Source organism: Grus americana, chromosome 15 (genome assembly GCF_028858705.1).
Source record: "Grus americana isolate bGruAme1 chromosome 15, bGruAme1.mat, whole genome shotgun sequence".
Lineage (NCBI taxonomy): Eukaryota > Metazoa > Chordata > Aves > Gruiformes > Gruidae > Grus > Grus americana.
In genome coordinates, this window is record NC_072866.1 from 9,372,550 (window position 1) to 9,393,191 (window position 20,642).

The 20,642-nt window shown below is 46.1% G+C and overlaps 1 protein-coding gene across 2 annotated transcripts in view; it reads right to left on the minus strand.

The window, feature by feature from the left end:
• LMF1 (lipase maturation factor 1) overlaps positions 1 to 20,642 on the minus strand; it is a 204,362-nt gene that overhangs the window by 21,888 nt on the left and 161,832 nt on the right. For both annotated transcript variants that reach the window (XM_054843489.1, XM_054843488.1), the window contains 2 exons: positions 6,224 to 6,401; positions 2,961 to 3,114 (listed from right to left, as the gene is read on the minus strand). In XM_054843489.1, the coding sequence (XP_054699464.1) occupies positions 2,961 to 3,114; positions 6,224 to 6,401 (332 nt within the window). The remainder of the gene's footprint in view (positions 1 to 2,960; positions 3,115 to 6,223; positions 6,402 to 20,642) is intronic.

Sequence of the window (20,642 nt, forward strand, 5' to 3'; positions counted from 1 at the left end):
GAGAACCTGTCTATCCATCAGACTTTTCTCTCTCTAGCAGTAAAGCAGATGAAAAACTCCAAGTTTCACGTCCTCCCGCGCTCCCCTCTACCACACTGCAGTTGTGCCAGTCCAAGGAGGGACTATGGCCCAAAAAAGATAATTCCTATTAAAATTGATGTGTCTGTCTTTCTAGGTCAGAGCATAACACTTGTCTAAGACATTGAGAGAATATAACGAGTGTCTCCCAAGTCCCACATAAGCATTTTCAACCTGCACCAACTTTTTGTCCCATGTTTCTGAAGAAAACCTTTGTTTCTGTTACCCCAATGACTTCCATGATACAAGAGCTTTCTGACTACAAGCTCCAATGATATGAGAAAGCAGAGATGAGAGATGGTCATAAAACGTTGTTCCATCCCCCAGGTTTTTAGCATGTGCAAAAATACAGGCTTGTAACTGGCATGTGTGGCTGCCCTAACAGCATGGCCACCGATGATATCTGCCACGGAGGTTTCACCGGTGATTGTGCACAGAAATCATGCCTCTGCATTTTGAAGGTCTGGCCCTAAGACCTCCATCTGCAGGATCAGCAGAGCAGCTTCCGACTGGGACTACTCCAGCATCCCTTTGTGAGCCTGGCTCTCCCTGCAGCACCGCTGGCCATGGGGTGCTGAGCTCCAGCTGCCATGGCAAAGGGCAGGACGGACATGCTCGCAATGAACCCCGGTTAACTGGCTACAGCCACTTGAGCCTTGGGGAGGTGGTTGGCCCTCAATGGAGCACCCCCCAGGAGCTCACTCTTGGGGCACCATTAACAGCTGTCTACACGCCCAATCATCTCACCGTCCCGGCTGGAAGACAGGTCTCATGGAGCTATTACTCAGCAAGAGGAGGAGGAGGAGGTAACGTGTGAGCCAATGCAAGCCAAGCCAAGAAAAGCAGAAAATGGAAACAAAAAAGCCCCCCATACCCAGCTGATGTATAGTTAAAAAGCACCCCAGCCTTACGGCAGGTCACGCGTAGTCCCTTTGCTGCTTGGCTGGACTCCCTCTGCACAGCAAGGTGGTAGAGCAGTGGGGATGGCAAACTCTCCAGGCCACGGAAAGCCCATGCGAAAACACCATCATCAAGTTCTCAATGACCTGTCAGTGACGCTCGCCTACACTGGAGAGCTGTTTTCCATAACGAACACATAACTGCGTAACTCTGCCTATCAAAGTAGTCCAGTTCCTAACACCCTTTTAATTTTTTACTACTTTGGTCCCTCCTCCTCTAACCCAAGAAACTGAAAGTTTGGAAACACACAGCCTCCACCTTCTCCCCCGATGGCTTCCAGTGATAGATGCTTACAACCCAAGGAATGCTGTACGTCTCCGCTTATAATTGTTACCTACATTTAATAGATTTCTGGATTCTCCAGCCAAGTTCCATATTATACGCTGGGCTGAGTTATGAGCCGTGGCCAGCTGCCCAATGGTTAGAAACACACTGTAAATCAGGGACACCAAATTACTAATAAAAGTATGTTCCTACTGTGTGATTCAAAATATGTCAAGTTTCACATAATCGTATATTCATTATAAGCTGCAATCCTCTTTTTATTGGTTTACATAGGCTGGAATTACAAACATATTACAGCAGCATTTCATCACATGCTCTTTAGGTTCTGGTAACTGTTGAAACAGAAACCATAGACTGAAGAAGAAAAAGAACAACAACCCAAAGAAAACAATCTCCCATAGCTTCACCACTCCAGCCTTCAAAGAGGTTTAGGGCTTATTTCTCCCCCTCTCTCTCAAAAAAGGAGAAACTTCAGCATTTCTCACAACTTTCCTAGTGTTGATACTTTTAATCATGCTTTTTTCTAACTCTTTCCACAGAAATTTCTGCTATTTGAAAAATTAGAGAAAACATCAAAACATCGAAAAACATCACTGCATCTCCAGTGCTCACAGTGAGACCTGCTCCTCCCCTTCACCAACTGCTCAGCCAGCCCTCTCAACAGCCAGCCCACTTCGCCTTTATAAAAACCTTCTTAATATCTGTTGGCTTCTCCTGTGGGACCTTGTCCAGAGCCCACTAACCCAAGAGCTGCCTATCCCACCTCTCGGCTCAGACCTCTGGGGAACACCTCACCATGGTGAGGTGGTGGCAAAGCCAGAGGTCCATGCAGAGAAGACTGGCCCTGCTGTTGCCCCTGGGGCAAGCTGTTCTGATGAAGCCCTGTTTTTCAGCATTTTCTCAGTTGTCATGGTCAGGAAGAGGCAGGGAGGGACAGCACACGAGAATGGTTATGGCGAGCCCAACCACGGCTGACCTAAGCCTGGTGACCTGTCCCCAGAAACCCCAGACTCAGACGCTTAAAAACCAGCCTGGTTGCAAAGGCAGCTGGAGATGCTTCCCTTGTCCAGTCCCACCTTGCAGCCTTAAGCAGGATTTCCTGAGCTGAAGGCAGCAGCCAGACTGCTGCTGGGCCTGTCCTCTCAATCTGTCTTGTTCTTTTTTGAGGCCATTTATACTTTTGTCTCCACAGTTTCCTGTAGCAATGAATTCCCCAAGTCACTTTTTGGAAAAAGCACTTCCTTTTGTTGGCCTTCGATCTGCTACCCAATAGCTTACGTGAATTATTTACAGTGGGGAGAACAAACGCGCACAGGGGAAGAGAAGCTCACCATAAATATAGCGGGCTGGTGATGGTGAAGACTATCCACTGGATGAACTCTCTTATGGATATTTTCATCCTGCTATTAGATTTGCTACATCAATATAATGAGCTAACTAAAAGTGGCTCAAAGAGAATAAATTATAATTCAGTGGGAAAGAAAACTGCTCCTTTTCTCCTCCTCTCTCATAAACAGATATTCCAAGTTACTGGCTACCGCAAGGATTTCTGTTTAGGTTTAAGGCACACAGACTGGCTATCGGACTATACTGGAGAGGAAGCAGAGCTATAGAATATGCCATTAAAACACGTGTACCTTCCAAAAGCTCCGTAGGTGTTCACTATTCTGAGAGGGTTGAACGAGGTGTTCATGACTTGTCTGGAGTTGAGCAGGTTTAGGACAACTGGGATGCTGAGATAAGCAATCAGGAGGCCAAAGGAGATGTTCACCACTTTGCGGACATAGCAGCCTGTTCGGGACACAAAAGCAGACCAGAAGAAGGTCCTTTGACCACCAGTGACGGGCTCTGCTCCCCCCGCTCCCCTGCCTGACCCCCCCATGGCAGCCAGGACCCTGCCCGGGTGCTCACAGCTGCTCTCGCCTCTCGGGCTGGGGCTGACAAATGCTCCGCCGTAATCAACCCGACCTTGCCAAGGGCCATATGCTATCGCTTCAGAGATCTGCCTTTCTCTAAATAGTCTGAGAAAGGGCTAAAAAGAAAAATGTCTAAAATGTAAGATTAATCATTGCTTTAATACAGGGGAAAAAACACAGCTGGCACTTGCACCTTGCTCAAAATTGCCCTCCTGGTTTGTAAGCCTTGCGTGGAGTGCCTCCAGCTCCCCGTGGGTCCGTTCCTGCCCGGGGCTGCCTCCTCCCCACTGCCCCAGGCTCTCGCCGCCCAGACTTATTTCTTGCATTTTCCTCCCTCTTGCTCACTAGCTCCGTTCAAACCTCATTTTCCTTTTGCAAATCCCTATTGCTTATCGTTTATGTATGAGACGTGTGTTGCTTCACCAGCGCTTTGCTATTCGGTTTGCAGAACAGCACAGAGCTGTGCTGGATTTCAGTCTAAGGAGACACCTACTGCAACTGGACAAATAAGCAGAAGTGACCTCTGAGGGGTTCCTACCCTTATGGCCGTTTTAAATTTGTTTAACATTAACGGCCAACGGATCAGATTCAAAGCAATTGCATGTAGCTTTCCCCTTATCTCTGCAGGAGAGGGATGTTTATTTGAACCTCTCAGAAGCTATTAATAATTGTTTAGTCTGAGAACATTTCTGGAGAATCATTTGATTAGGGAAGGAGCTCGCTGAGATGCCTCCCCTCGTTCCCTATGTTGCTGCGAGAGCAGTATGAGTCCGTCAGGCATTTTTTTTGTCTTTTAGATGGGCTAAAATTTCTAGCTTGTAATTAAAGAACAGGTACAGACACAGAAGCCCTCCACCCCATGGGCAGCATCAGCAGCTCCTCAGGTCACACTTTAGGGCCATGCGCGGACTGCTCGTCCTTCAGCAGGTGGTGATTGTCATCATGCCCTTGGGGTCACAGCTACTCAGTCATAGAGAAAAAGGGTTTAATACACAAAAAGAACCCCCAACATGGCAAGGATGGAGCAAGACCTGGGGAAGAAGCATGGGACATGATCCGAGGGGATCTGGATCAAGCAGGCAGGAGCTGAGCACTAGCAATGGGAATTCAAGGTCTCAGTAGGAATGACACACACACACTTCAAGGATGTGGCCAGAGCCTTGTAAAATCAGGTCACGAGCAGGGCATGGCTGGATACCCTCCTGTCTTCTGCTCTGGTGACCCAGGGGTGAGGGCTCCTCCAAGCCTCTTGCCACACAGCCCGTGAGTGCCAGCTCAGCAGCCTTTGCTTTGTTAGCAGAAAAAATACGCAGAAATCCAAATTCACCCAGAATATTATAGATACTCTACCCTTTACTTATAGATTACTCCTTTTTAAAAGCCCAGAACAGGGACACTTTTACACTCCAGAGCGGTGGTAAGTATGGTTGGTTCTCCTTGCTTGGGCACCCTGGCTCAGTAAGGTTTTCTGGAGAACATCACAGAAAAGGAGCAAGTTCCTCAAAAAAGGGATCTACCTCCCCCTCACGGTGACTCACCGAGTGCCATAGCAAAGACGTGCCCTTTGGCTTCTCCTCCAGAAAGGAAGGTGCAACTTAAGTGTTGTTTGGGACTGGATGCAAAAATACAGTTGGTGGGAAAGCTCTAGGCTCTCACAGCCTCTAAAGCAAAGCTACCGAAGAGGAAAAGCTGTTAAAGATTTCTTCCAGCAAAATATGTAAGATAGGAGACAGAAAGTTTAATGAAACTGCATTAGCCTTGCTGAAACCAACACTTCTGTTAATAAGCTGTGTGTCTTGGTAGATGAGAAAGGACTAGAGACAGATGCTGCATCTTGTTGACAATTTTCATTCTTCTGACAGATGTTTAGTATATTTAAAAATGAGCATCTGTGACTGCTGTTGATATTATAAGCAATTTGTTGCTTATATGCGGTTTATAAAAATGCTACGAACACAACTCTCCATCTGTTATGCAGCCCCATGAAAAATATCCCAGTGTTGCTTGTGCAGATGATCTTCTGGAAGAGGGCTGCTTGACAACTCCCTTCAGAAGGAAATATCAGCCACATTGATCCCTTTTGTTCAGTTACAAAACCTCTTGTATTTGCTTTTCCATATTCACAGTATGAACATGTGTTCACCTCCTCCCTGCTTTGGGGAACTCGCTCTGTGCCATGGCAGTGCCCGTGCTGTCAGTGGTGGCCACAAGCATCTTCTCCTCTCACCTTCTCCAAGCGGGTCATTGAATGGGGAACCACCACCTTCCCGGCAGCCAAGTCTCTTTCCCAGTTAGCTAAAGAATTGTTGGACCCAGACCAGATCAACAATCAATTTGGTTCTTTCTGGAAGACCAAGCTCATGTCGAGTTACTTAACCAGGGAAGCAGGGTGCTCGGGCAGCCCTAGCACCCGTGGGTGCAAAAGGTAGAAGGACAGATGGGTCACAGGGCCACCATGCCACCGTGGAGAGAGGAGAGCAAACGCGAGAGCTGCTGTTGCACTCAACTTCTAACACAAAATCCTCACCTCAAACCACACTGGGTGTTTTGTCCTCGACTTGAAATAGTCAAAAGAAATGGTAAAAGAAAACCCACAAAATAAATCGTGGAACTCCAAATTGCTTATTTTGGGTTGAATCTGACGCTCACTGGGGTGAGAGCAAGGAGGACTGACTCTCAGGAGCAGAGGTGTCAGAGCTGCCTGGACTCGCTGTGGACGCCGGTGCTGCACGAAGGACATGTTCTCTAGCAGCAATCCTCCCGTGGCAACGTCCCCGCAGACCCTTATGAACCAGCCACCGGCTTCACCTTCATCCTCCACAGCGTGAGGTCCAGGCACCCTCCAACCCACAGAGGAGACCATGCAGGGGCAGAGTCATCTCCCTGCCCACCCAGGTTTGCTCCAGAAGCAGAAGACAGCTTTTGAGATAAACACACCAAACACACCTCTGTGCAACTTTTCCCCCGCTCTGAGAATAACTCACCCAGGGGAAGCTGCTCCCCGGTTGCCTCTTTGAGCTGCATCTGCGCCATCCGCTCTTTCACCCCTCCTCGCCCGGAGCTGAAGAGGAACCCCAGGCTGACGTCATCGAAGCAGGCGATGCTGGGCACGATGGTCAGCCAGTTGAGGAAACTCAGGTTTCCACTTATGATCAGAAGAACCTAAAGAGGAAAGAAGGCAGCAGAGGGTGTTGCATCTGCTTAAATGACAACAGAAAAGCCTAGTGAAGGAAATGCTGGAGGGATTTTAGTGCCCTAGCACACACTTTGCTGATTTTCCATGATTGCAACAGTGATGGCAAACCTCTCCCTCCCTGCCCAGGCTGCAGCCCAAATGTACCCCACTGGCTTGCAACGCGAGCTCTGCCCTTGCTTTCAGCAGGAGAAAGATCAGCCAGGGTATAGTGTGACTTGATTTCCATAGCGCTCCTGGTGACTGCGCAGCGGTTTGGCCCCAGGGGAATCGTCTGCTTCCTGCTTATGCTGCTGTATCTGTGACAGTCACATTCCTGAAACCATTCAGGAGGAAATATTGGACCTTCTAATTAAAGAGCAGCATTAAATATAGAAGCGTGCGTTTTTTTAAGAGGCTTTTTTTTTTTGATTTTAGCTTTTATTGGCCGTTTAGGAGAATGCCTTGCATGTGTAAGGCAGAGAAAGTGGAAAAATCTGCAAGCCTTCAGAGGAGTCTCTGTAAATATTTGTACACATTGGGAAGAGCTTTTTGTAGGAACGTGTTATTTTTTGTCTTGCTCTTATGGTGACTTGAAAAATATGAGGAACTTTCTTGCAGTTCTCCAGCAAGTCCTAATGAGCGTCAGGAGGTTGTGTTTGGGCACTGCCCATTTACCTTTGGTCATGAATCACATCTTCACAGCACCTGGCTTCATTTTGCAGCTGTAAGACGTCACTTCCTCGCCACGTTCAGCCATGGGGAAGGTGCAGGTACACCCCTGCTCAAGGTACATGCCAACTGCCCACCAGAGCTTTTCATTAGGGCTTCATATAAAACCGAATTTTGGGTTTAATTTGGTTTTAATTTCTATTTTTCCAGCCTAAACTTATTAAAGCCCAGCCTACTCTTTTTTTCCTAAGCCAGTATTTTACCTGTTCATAGACCTCCCTTGTATTATTTGTACAATTACATCCCTTCTCCTCCTTTATACTTTCGAGCAAGCCAAACTGCTCTGGTCTCCTCTGCCAGAGGACTTCCCTGCCTGCTTATCCCAGCAGACATGCCCTCAACCCGAGCAAGGTTCAATCAATCTTTCTGGCTGCTGACAAGGACCGTACGGAGGATATCAGACGGGTCTCACCAGGAACTTGTACGGCGATGCTAACATTTCTCACGCTCAACCAGAACTACCCTTCCCGCTGTGTTTTAACGCCACATTTATCTTCGCCGCTGGGGTGTCACGTTAGTGCTTGCCAGCCCGTGCACGCAAGTCCCCCTACACATAAGCAATTTCCAAATATGTAGTTCCCAGCATCAGACAGATGTGTCTGCTCCTAACCCACGGTGCATCATCCCACGTGTTGCACAGCCCAATTTCATCCCATCTGCCCATTAGCCTTTGGAAGGCAGGAGCCCGGGCTGCACTGACACCACCAAGGATGCTGAGAACTGATGGACTCAAAAATTCATTGCTTTACTTTCGTACCCAATGTGGTTTTAACCAAAAGCACCTGAAGCATTGAATTGCTCCATGTTTCATCTGAGAAAGGATTGCTGCCAGCTCAACCTTGCTGACACCAAGACTCGCACCAGATGCAAGTGTGACGTTGTGAACTTGCTCCAGTGCCAGCAAAACAACGCGTCAAACGAAGCCAACCCCAGGGTGGTGGCTGTGAAGACACATCTGGCTGACCAGCCATCGCAGCAGTCACAAGGGAACATGTTAGGAGCAATTCAGTGTGTTGGCATAAGGCAATATATGGGAATCCACACATGCAAAGGCAAGAAGAGAAAAGCAGCTGATGCCTGTTTGGGACTATTTGAGTTTTGAGGCTGATTTGGATTCTTGTCCCATTAGTCACACTTGGGGTTTAGCCCTAATTAACTAGCTGTTCCTCAGACACATTAAAACAAAAGAGGAGGAAAAAAGGGAAGAAAAGAAAGTAGTCTCACCATCTTATCCATAAAAAATGAAGGTTATAAAGCTGACTTAATGTATTACACATTGAAAAATAATGCCCTGATGTAACAAAGTCATTTATTTTTCAGCCTTCAGACCAGCTAATGAGAACTTCCCCCACCTTCCAGCTGGGTTGAAAGCTGTAACCTTGATTAGCACCACTATTATTTTATTTAAAGAACACTTCTCCATCCACACAGCTGAACTTTATCCTCCTGTGAACTGTTTACTCACAATTTTTAGTGCATGTGGTTAAAGAAGACTTACCAGACAGTGCAAGACCAAACACGTGAATCCACGACACCCCCAGCATCTCACCACAGGCAGAGGAGCTGCAGCGTGGACCACACTCCTACCAAATTAACCTCAGCCCCACCACTGGTCTCCTCAGTGAACAAGCAATGAAGCTTTTGGAAACCCTGAGGAGATGCAGAAACCGAAGGACTGACCACAGACCCAAGAGGCACAGCTGAAGTTCTCCACTGCTTCTCCAGCCCATGTTGCACCCAAGGACAGTGGGTCTCTGGAGGAAACCCAGCTGCCTTGAACTCAAGTCAAACACAGGATGACTCTTTGGGAGCTGGAGACCATCACAAACTTCCCGCTCCCACAGCAAAGCACACCTGTGGGGCTACCTTCTCCAACATACCCAAAACCCTCACAATGAACACCAAAAAGCTACATTCCAAGCAAAGAGGAAAACTTACTGAACCTTGCAGGTTCTCCTCCTCTGGCCACAATGATGAAAGCTCAGAGAGATACTGGCAGATATCAGCCCCACTGTGTAACGTATCACATAGCTGCTATCATGGTAAAACTTATGGCAGCACAAAACAGACCATACAACAGAAAGTCTTTGCCTCAATCCTGGGATGTCTGGGAACGCTGCAATGGTTTTTTTTACATATTTCTTCATGCTGCCCTTGGCTTTTAGAGATGTGTCTCTTGACCTCATTCAGAGGTCTCCGACCTCTGCTGGGGCTTGTTTGAGAGCAAGGTCTCCATGGCCATGCCAACTGTATGGGTGGGAACAAGGAAGCGAGCCCACCACCTTACTTCATAAGCAGCACATTTAATTTGTTTTCAAGGACTTTTGGGCATTATTAGGATTTTGTTATACTCACGTAACATGAGGAGACTCCGACTGCAATGCGGACCCATTTAGCTTGGACTTGCCAAAACAGATGGTAAAAGGACAGTTCCTGTCCCGAAAAAAACCTAAATCTAAACATACCGGACAAAGCTAGATCAAAATTAGGATGTATTACAGCTGTGTTACAGGCAGAGAGTGGAAGAATTTTGGCACCTAATTCTTCTTTCAGCAACGCTCTCTGGGGATATCGCCTTAAAGAAACTCACTCAGGACCACATGAGGAGTCTTGCAGCAGAACCTGAAATAGGACCCAAATTCCCAATTACAAATCCAATGTCTTAATTACAAGTCCTCCCCAAAATACCTATGCGGACAGATGTTGGTCCCCAGAGTTTCCCTATGGTTTATCCTGGAGTGCCCCCATCCAGCGTGCCCTTTCCTCCCCTGAAACAGGCTCACTGTGCTGCTTGCTCTCCTGCTCGAATGTAAGAGGTGGTCTCCCAAAATACTATTCCACAACGCAAACATCAACAACGCATTCACAATTGCAGTCTGAGGACTTTCAGCCAGTGTTCTGTTAAAAAGATGTACATTTTCTTATTAAAAATGACAACAAATAAATGTTAAAACCATGTCATTTCGTATTTTATATGATAGGCACCATTTTTAAAAATATGGTGATTTGCAAGTTACAATTTTCCAAACCCCAGTGGGACTCTTCAGTAACAGAGTCACATAATCCTAAAAAAATGAGAGATCTGACCAATTACAGTAAGTAAAAAAAGTCCTAACTGTTATTTAGTTAAAAAAATAATTACTTATTTATCCTGAGTTGGACAATTATCCAGAATTATGAGGGGAAAAAAGTATTTAAATCTGAATTACATACACATGTTAGGTTCTTGAGCATAACATGTTGTACTCAAGGTTTGGTGCTCCACCTTTGCCCCGAATGTGATTTAGTTCAATGCATATTAATCAGCCTGTATTCATTAACGCACTTCTCACTTAGCTACTTTGTTAGGAAACTCTGATCCTTTTCTGATTTGATTTGCCTCGTGCAATTGCAGTAATATTAAGAAAATAGTTCTGCACTTTGCCACTTCTGCGGAGGCTCGTTTTACAGCTTCGTATGGAGCGACTGGGTGGTCCATGGGAGGGTTTTTTCAGTAGTGATTCACCTCTCTTTATTGCTTGGAAGTCAGAAGCAAGATATCTTATTTCCACCAGCCCTTAAAAATCAAGGGATTCAAAAATAATACAAGTTTGGCGTTTTCTGGTCTGTGGGTGGAATCACGAATCTGACACATTTTTAACTTCTGTTATTCCGACCGAGTCTCGATGCTCATGCTGGCCGCTGCGGCTGCTGCCCGGGCACCGGCAGCGGATTCAAACATGGGTTAATAGCATACCCTGCTGAGGGGTGCTGAGCACCCTGAACCCCTCAGCTTTGCAAAAATAAACCTCAAAGGAACTCCTGCTTCAAAGTCAGTTAACAGGAAAAGAGACAATTTTTCAAACATGCCGACGGGTGGCTGTCCCAGCCAACGGTTTTGTGGCCGTTTCTGCACAAGGTGTATGCTATTTGATCGACGTGTCTGGCCAGCATTAAGGGTGAAGCTTTGTCAGCTGAGCAACGGTGTCTCCTGCAGCACTGATCCTGCGAGCGCAGCATCCCCCAGGGTTAGTGGATTCTTTGCGATTCAAACTAGTATTTGCCTTGGCAGGCAGTGCACATTTACCTAAATCCTTCCTTTTCTGTGTGAAACCTCCTAAGCCTCCGTGTCCTGCTCTCTCCCTGCCCTGGCGAAGTGGAGCCGCGCTGGTTCCTGGCGGGAAGTTTAATTTATCACGAGTTTCTCCGAGCAGTGAGGGCAGAGATCTCCGATCACCGTGTGCTTGCCTCCTGCCCCAGGAACTGAAGGGGGTGCGCGTCTCACACCGGTGCTGGTCATTTGGGGTAAGCCACCAAACTTCCCAAGGTCTCATTTCACCCATGTGCAAAGCAGGTGTGTGGGTGCTGGACCCCCTCTGCACCCACGTTTTGAAGGTAAGGACACCAAACCCCTCCAGGACCTGGTGCTGCTGGTCTGGCAGAGCACGGAGAGCATCGCTGCTCCTTCCCCATCGGCCGCATGAAGAAGTAGTTTGTTGGGTACATCTCACAGTAATTTCAGCCTTTGCACCATGCCAGGCTTGGCCCTTCTGTGCTCCTACCACGATCGCAACCCAACCGTATCTCCGTATCTCCACCCTATGGACCTCTGCTGCAGTGGATGGGCTGTGCCCTCCCTACCTTGGTCTTGATTTGTGTTTACCGAGTGTCTTTCTCTTGCTGGACAATATTTAAATGCACAATTATAACAAACAGATGGTATCAACCCCTGTGGTGATTTTAAAAAATTTTTTATTAAAGCACAGTATTAATCATGGTAATTGGGTAGGAACTTTAAGGTTATAAAACTACAGCATGTCTAATGAGCGAGCTCCTTATAGGAGGAACTGAGGTTTTTAATCTAATAATGTCAGTTTTATGGATTATGACTGGAGTTTTATGAAGTGTGATATGAAATACTGTGGATTCATGGCTCTCACTGGATTAATTTGGAAAAGTAGTTTTCCTGGTTCTAGGCCCAAAAACAATTATTCCTTACATTTCTGTCCCCTGCACTGTTACCAAACCCCTCTGTCAGAAAATGGGCACCTACACCCATAACTTTTTTACAGGTTAGACTTCTTTGTTTGGCTGGTTTTTATTTTTTTAAATCACAGATTGTTATAAACATACAGTAGGTAGGAGAAGCTCATATTCTGTGTAGCAGACTGTATATTTGTCCAGAAGGAACAACAACGGGCTGTAAACTCTTAAACACGGTTGAGGGCTGGCTGGAGCTTGCAGGCTCCATCCGAGCACGGGGACACGGTCACCATGCAGCACCAGAGCTTTCTGATATTAGGCCACTGGCACAGAAGAGCGAAAATTGGGGTGCCCGAAAGAACTATCATTTATTTAAAGAGAAAAACATAGGAGCAGAGGGCTGGAAAAAATACCTCAAGAAGCTGTCCAGTCTTTCCTGCTGCCCTAAGGTAGAGTCATCTCTACCTGTACCATAGTGTGTTTGTCTAAACCCTTCCTAGAAGCCTTGTTGAGTGATGGAGCCCGGTCCCTGGCCTTCCGGGGCTACGTGCTCCACTATCTTTAAATTATTCCTAATATCTAGCCTGAGTCTTCCTTGACAATATTTAATCCCATGACCCCTACTCTGCTCACTGGCATCAAAGACTGTTCTCTTCTATCTGCAATAGCCTTTCATGTAGGTGAAAACTGTCCCTCATCCACTGCCTCTTCCCTCCCAGTAACGTTCTCGTTTGGATTAAACGATCCCAGTTGGTCCACCCCTGCCTTGTGAATCCAGTCTCTAGATCTCTGCTTATTCTCACCATCCTTTGGATTTTCTCTAGCTGGGACATGTCTTTCCTGAAGGGAATGCCCAAAACTGAGCCACAGCTTTTAGCTCCAGCCTGACCAGTGGCAGAGAGCAGGAAGGATTTATATATTCGGAGCACAAAGAATTTATATATTCCAGTAGGACATCTGTCCTTCCTGCAACAGTGCAGCCCTGCTGACTCGACTGCATTGCCAAGATTATTCTGAATATTCATCATGTGCATCAATACCCTCTACCTGAGCATGGTCTACTAATATTAGACATCATTAATGACAACCCTGAATATCCCTAGATAGACCCTGGGGAAACCCCTTGATAAATCCTTCCCTCTGACAGTGAGCCATTGATAATTGCTGAACAGAATTTCCAACCTGTTTTGTGCACCGGCCGGTATTTCCTACTTCTTACAGCCCCCATTTTCTTGGGTTGTTTATGAGACTTTATGTGAAACAGTTTCAAAAGCCTCAGCAAAAGCATATATTGTTTATCCTCTGTTCATGTGCCTTGTTTTGTCAATGAAGGAAAGATGACTGCTTTTACATGGTCTGCTCTTGGCAAAACCATGACAGCTGTAGTTATCCCCCTTGTTTTTTGGAGGTATTTAGAAATGGCCTGTTCCATCATTTTTTCCCCAGTATTTTTCCAGTAAAGCTCTGTAATGTCCTGGCTCTTCCTTTTCTCTCTCTTTAGAGGACAGGTACTTCATTAGCTCTTCTCTGTTCTTTCATTACTTCACCTATGTTCTACGAATTCTCAAAGATAATCACTAATGCTGACAGGATTTCAACAACCAGCTCCTTAACAGCCCTAGGATGGATTTGAAAAGATCTGACTTAGCTAAGTGCTCTCCAGCTCTCCCCAGCTTGTGGCTGAGGTCATCCTGCTTTGTTACTGGTATTAATTATACCAACAGCCACGTGAGATGTGACTTTTTAGTGATGACTGTTAAAAAAAAGGCACTAATCATTTCAAGATAAAACACGGACCAAATTTATCAATTAAATAAATATCGTAGAAAAACCGAAAGTAAACCTGCTTCCTTGCACACAAAATAAACCACCACTTACCCTGTGCTAGTGAAAGCTGGAGAATAAAGAGCCCGGCTCATCTGTGAGCTGTCAAAACTGCAGTACCTGGGTCCTGCATGGATCTTCTCATCGCAGATGCCCAGAGCCACATGCGGACAGCGAAGACCCTTCCTCCTGATGGACCTGCTGCTGGATCTCCAGAACTTAAGAAAGCTCCTCAATGGAATTGCATGTCACCAAGGAAAGAGGAAATCAGTCTTTTAAGCTGGATTTTATGGATCCTTATGAAGGAGCAGATGTGAGGAGGAGCCCATGTCACCACCCAAGAACGCATGTGCCGTGCCCTCTGGAGCTACCAGGGAAAGCAGTGGAATTTGGCACCGGCAGGACCATCTGGTCCTCATCCCTTTCCATCCTGTGTGTGACAACAGTGCTACTCCACAGCCATGCTGGGCTTAATGGCAAGGGTCCCAGCTGAGAGAAGTGCCCACACCAGACCCATCTGCCACAGTTGGGCAAAGGTACTATGGGCTCCTCAGCTCCCTGTGGGAACCACAGTGGGAGTTTGGAAATGACCCAACCAGGCCATGCCTTTGAGCAGAGGGTGACAAATCCTGGTGGTATGGGTGACAACACGGGAAAGGGAGATCTGCCATCACCCACCTCAGTCTGTTTGCCCGATCCCCCAGCATCGCTCCTTGCTTCTCTGCTGGCTTCTTCTCTTTCTGGTTTCCCCTGCGCACCCAGCACCTGGGCTGGGTGAAAGGTGGATGGTGGCATGCTAGTGCCACCAGAACTGAAAGCACAAGCGCTACCGACTGTGCTGGGGACACTTCATCACCCACAGTCTCTACGCCATCTGTGCCTGGGATGGATCTTTATAAAGAAAATACCAGCTTTGTCCAAACGGGCATACATTGCTTTGGCTTTGGTTAAGCGGTTAACTCCGCTCTTCTGAAAGCTGTAGCCCTGCCGCCAGAGAATCTCCTACTCATAACATCAAAAGTTGGTCCTTCCTGTAAGAGATAGGAAGGACAAGCCTCAAAAGCCAAATTTGATTTTAATGTGCCTCCAGTTACTTGCGTACCATGAAAACATAGCCTCCCACAAAGAAAAACAGGCTATCATTCCCCCATCTGGTTTCAGTTTGAAAAATACTTATATATGTAGTTTTTTCCCAAAAGTTATTGTAGGCACGGGCAAAAAATTCCCATTAAACAACAACAGCAAGAACCTTAATTTTCCCCTATTATTAATTTAATCTCTTGTTAACTTCTTGACTCAGTATTTGCGTGAGGATTTAATCTCTGCTTCACAGAGCTATTTAGTGTAGGAAAATACATAGGAAAATAACTGCCTCTGTCCACATGCTCCGTTGCAGACAGCAGATAAAATGGTTTTGTGAATCCCACAGAAATTCAGAAAGCTCTTGGAAGTACCAGGAGAAAAAGGAACAAAGTCAGTTGTGCCGGTAAGATGCAAAAGAAGAACGTGGCTTGACTTCAGTTTACTTTTGGAAACGCAGTGAATTAGGTGATCTCGACTTAATTTACATTACAAAACACAGCTCTGGAGAGAAAGTAAACTCCCTTTCTCCATCCCTCACCTGCTGTGGGGACACCTGATCTCAGGACACCTGGATGCTCCTCACAGACCTCAGCCCTGAGTTTCCAAAAGAGGTGGAAGCACCTACCCAGCTCACTGGGAATATCGTGGAGTCAGGAAATAGCCCAAATTTAGTATCCAAAACACGATTTCATAGGCAAAAGCTGAGTATTTCCTTACCACAAGATGATAGGAGAGAACCCACATATTATTACCACATTTAATACAGAAATAAGAAAATAATAAACCTTGAGATGCCCGTTGCACACACACGCTGCACACCTCTAGTAAGCGAGGAGTCACTCACACATGACCAAATATATGGAAATGATTCACTTAGAGGCAGAGGAATTAGCTAGAATTCAACGCATTTTATAATTCACACGCTATATACAGATTTCTGTTTGCCTGAGTAACTACGGCTGGGGGCTTGAAGAACTGCGTTAAAAAAAGACCCATATTTTTCCCTAAAAAGCAGAGATCAGTATTTAAAATATTTATAAATACTTGTACAGTTAGAGACTCCCCTGAACTTATAAATGTAGAATGGAAATATTGAGGAATAAAATAACTATAGATGCACAAATGCAATCGTGCAGCAATCTTAACTAAAATTTGTCCTTGAAGTGGGTCAGATTTTGACATATTACAAATTGCACTGTAAGGGTTTTGCAATCCCTGGTCTAAGTACCTGGTCTAAAGTTACAAACAGAACTGTGCTAAAGCAATAGGGAACCAAACCCTTTCCATTCCTGTTATATACCCAACATTTGTTCCTGATCTAAATGTGAAGCAATATAAATGTCTCACTCCCTACTCATTTTTAATTTGTAGCTATATGAACCACCTACTGTAGTTCCCACAGATTATGGGATTTGAGTGCGGAGCATTTCTATGGATAAGCACAACTTCCAGATTTTCAATGGAAAAAAATTTAAAGAGAAGCAAGAGTGTGAAAGAGGAGTGATTATATTTTTTAATATACATATATATACACGCACACTCCATATATATATATATATAAAATCATCTCACACTCCAGCCCTCCACCTGACCTCCAGTGATGAGTGGTCAGGAGAAGCACGGACTCAGTGCGGGCTGCCCCTTCTGAAACACGCGGGACTGGGGTTGGGATACCGGGATGAGAGACAAGTCCAGTGCCAAAAGGGTTAAACTTAGTTTATTCTATTTATCATGTAGCCCAAGATGTTGTAGTAAGTATCCCTATTCCAGGAAATTTTATACATTTAATTCAATTACCAAAGTATTGTGTGAGAATTTAGGATTGGTCGCTCGCTTTGGGTCTAAACCGCAACCGGACTCCTCCTGTCCTGCTCCTGCAGAGCCGAGATACGTCTCCGAATTACTGACTTTGACACATTTATTCTGCTCTGCAGCTTTGTTATGTAAAATACCTCCTGGTGTTGCTTGATCTGTTGACTCTTTTGCTAGAGGCTACAGTGTTCCACATTAATATATTACAGGCTAAATAACTGCCGAAGGACTGCTTATGTAAGTGTTGGACCAATATAAAATGAAAGAATAATTTTACAGAAGGAAGGAATTTTTCACTACTCTGCTCTGAATTATCAACATCTTTCCACCCCTGATGGTAAAGGGGCAAGCTGTCATGAAGACACTTAATGGCAAAAACCTTTCAACACCTTATTTATTTTTTACTAAAGACCAAAGAGCATTCTTATGGACCAGCAAATCTCAACGAGCTTTTCAACAGAATCCAACAGAGGACCAATTTCAGATAATTTCTTCCTGATTTTACTCCAGTTTGCTCCAAAAAGTCGACTTTACCGGCAGGCCTCCAAGATTAGGATGCTGTTTAGGAGGAGGAAAGCAAGCCCAGGTAAGACCAACTCCTCAAAGTTTGGGACAGAGAGTTTCTCCATGGAGAACATGTCAGCACATGAAAAGAGGGTGGCAAAAGAGCGAGGGAGACCCTCTCTGCAGACTCTCAGCTTTTGAGCTCGTACAGGGATAACTCAGAAACAATTCTAGCTGCTAACCCAAACCAGCCCTGCAGGCAGGTAACACTCACGAGGCACCAACTCAAAACACTAACCATTAGCAGAAGACTTGGCAGGTCACCACCAAAACTTCTGTCGCTGTCAGGAGGAGGTGGAGCAGGAAGAGGCAGAGCTACCGGAGCGAACTGCCCCATTGGTTTGTACCAGCATGAGATCAGGATCTGGCCCCGATTCAGTCCCGAGAAAAAACGTATTAGCATGTAATTATGGGGCCTTGTGAAACAGGATGTAAAACCAAGTTCCTGATTACTCATGGTCATAAAAGAGACCATGGAATTTTCTACGAAGCCGGGAAAAGCAGGATGCAGAAGATCTCAACCCAAACTCCAAGTCAGGTTGTTACAACCAGGGCACCGCAGCCCTTCCCGACATCCCCGTGGGGCCCTGCAGCCCTGGCAGCCGCCCCCCCCCGGCACGCGGCCAAGGAGCGGTGACGTCCCACCGCGGGCACGGAGCTCCAGACGTGCTGTTTGCAAAATGCTTCAGGATCCATCCACAGGACAAGAGCGCTGTGGAAAACCAGAGCATTGTTCCCCCAGAGCACGCCTGGGTTTCTTCACTCGGCGCGAGAGCAGCGCTCATTCCGATTAGCTCATTTCATCAATAAAGTCAAACAGCACATTAAAAAATTTCTACATCTATTAATGGTCCAAGCGTTTTGCTAACCAGCTCCGTCCGACTCATTAAAAATACTTTTATAGAAAATGTAGAGTTCAAGTCCAGCAGAAGTGCTCTGCTTCAGTGGTATCTCCAGACGGGTTATGTTGGAAAGAGCCCCACACCACACGCTCTGGAGGGACAGCAAGCTCTGCCCTCCACAGGGAGAGCAGGTTGGAAAGGATTTTTTACAATCAGAATTTGTGGATTTGTCAAAATATTACATGGGCCAGACCCAGCCCTGAGCACCTTTCCCAGGAAACCCTGTTCTCATCCAGGATGCTTGAAGACCATCATTCTGGTTTGTGGGACACCATCAAATCTGAGCTTACAGAAGTGACACACAAGTGGAATTGCCATCCTGTGCCTGACATTTTCTTCGTGTAATAACAGCAAGAGGGTCAGACTACAGACTCCTCGAGCACCCACTCTCCCCCCGTGCACAGCCCCAAACCGCAGACTGCCCCTAGCTCCCAACCCCTGCGGCCACGGGGACACGCACGTGCTGGGTGGCTTGCACGCCAACGTGGAGCAGCTACGAAGGCAGGTCTGTCACCGGTGGAGACAGTCAGACACAAGATAAGGCAGATCAATGGCAAATAACCTAAAAACAGTTAACTGACCGTAAAAAAAAAAAAAGACGCATTGGGTTTTTTTTTTTTCTTTTTAGCACAGCAGTAAGGTCTTAGAGTGCCACAGCAGCGGTGTTTAATGACGAGCTCTTGCCTGTTTTGGTTAACAACCAGTAGTTGGTTTGTAATATCAAAACCAACTTTCTACTGAAAAGTGATTGAAGAACACACCCGTGAAAAATTGTTTCACAGCTTCCTTTCAAGCCGGTTTCCAATTTGAGCTAGACACCTAGTAAATAGAATTATGGCTTTAAAAAAATAATCCTAAATATAACCGTGTCTTTTGGACAGCACTAGCTGGACTGGGCAATACTTGCCTAGTCAAATTGTTCTGGGAGCGTTTTGCTGCAGGTTTTTATTTTTCCTCTCTGCTGAGGTCTGCTACATACTCGGATATTAAGACATCATAAGAAAAATTCCAACATGGCAATTAATCATTAACTGTCATAGTTTTCCATAAGGTGCAAATTTAAGGTTATAAAACTGTCAGAAATCTAAACAGTTACACGGGCTGCTTGTGCTATTGGCTGGATGTGCTTCTGGAAGCAGATGCAGACAAATACCTGCGGTGCTGTGGGCTGCAGTGCCTCGGGAGCAGCCGAGGCCATCCCCGTGGGAAACCACCCGGCTGCCGAGAGGTGGTTGTGGCGTGGTCGTGGCGTGGTCCCACGCTGCTCACGCAGCTGGACATCTGGCTGGTGGGTCGTCCCTGCGAAACCACTCGGGCTGGTTGTTATTTGCAATGCAAGGTTTGGTAGGAGCCCGCTGGACATCTTGTCCACAGCCTGCGAGTCACACTGAAGATGCCTTTGGTGAGCCACGGAGCACATGGCTCATCTAGTGGATAGGGAACAAGGAGGGAATGTCAGACGGATGAATTAAGATGATGCGAGGATGTGGGAAGCCCTCAAGAGAGGAAATACTGCCTTTAAGTTGACAGATTATACATCCCCTTGAATGAGAGGACCTTAGGTCCATATTTCTAAGGAATATGGGACCAAGGAGAATCGCTTCCACATGGTGGTGTTTTGAATTCAATCGTGTGCAAAAAGCCCCAGCAGACGGTCACTTACTCAAGTGGCAGAATGATGGCTTTAGCTTTACACAGTAGCAGGGATCAAGAACGCCTCACGAGGCATCCCTAGCACCTTGGTCTTTCCCAAAAGGCACACGGGTTTCAGGCACAGCAGGTTTCAGAAGACTGAGACCCATGTACAGTTTCACGGGGCCCTTCCCACCAGCTTCAGCAGGACCGAGACATTGCAAGGACAAGCCAGTGGTTTGACTCGTGAGTTGATCAAACCGCAGACGCCATTTCATTTGCCGTTTCTGCTTCAGAGCAAGCATCATCTCCTGACATTAACATACAGGAAAAGAAGTATTCAGCAAAAGCATTTTTCACCCTAGTGGAAATAATCCTTGTTTGAGGTCTCTCCTGTTTTAATTGCAATCTGAAATAGCCTGTCAATAGGCAGAAATCAAAAACTTGTTCACCAATTACGTGGCAAAGCCCAGAACTCCAACTGTAATAAATGCTAGATGATTATTGAATTATCAATAATAAAGTAGAACAGTATTAAGACTAGAAAGTGAAAGCCCTTTTTCCAGAATCTCCTTTTCTCTATTAATTAGGATATTCTTTACTGAGACACGTGTGGGTTCAAAATTCCCTCTGCAAGAAATGATGTGAATTAAACCCTGCTCTCTCAAATCCTGGATCAGTCTGAAGTCACATGGAACTGTTTATATTCCTTGATTGAAG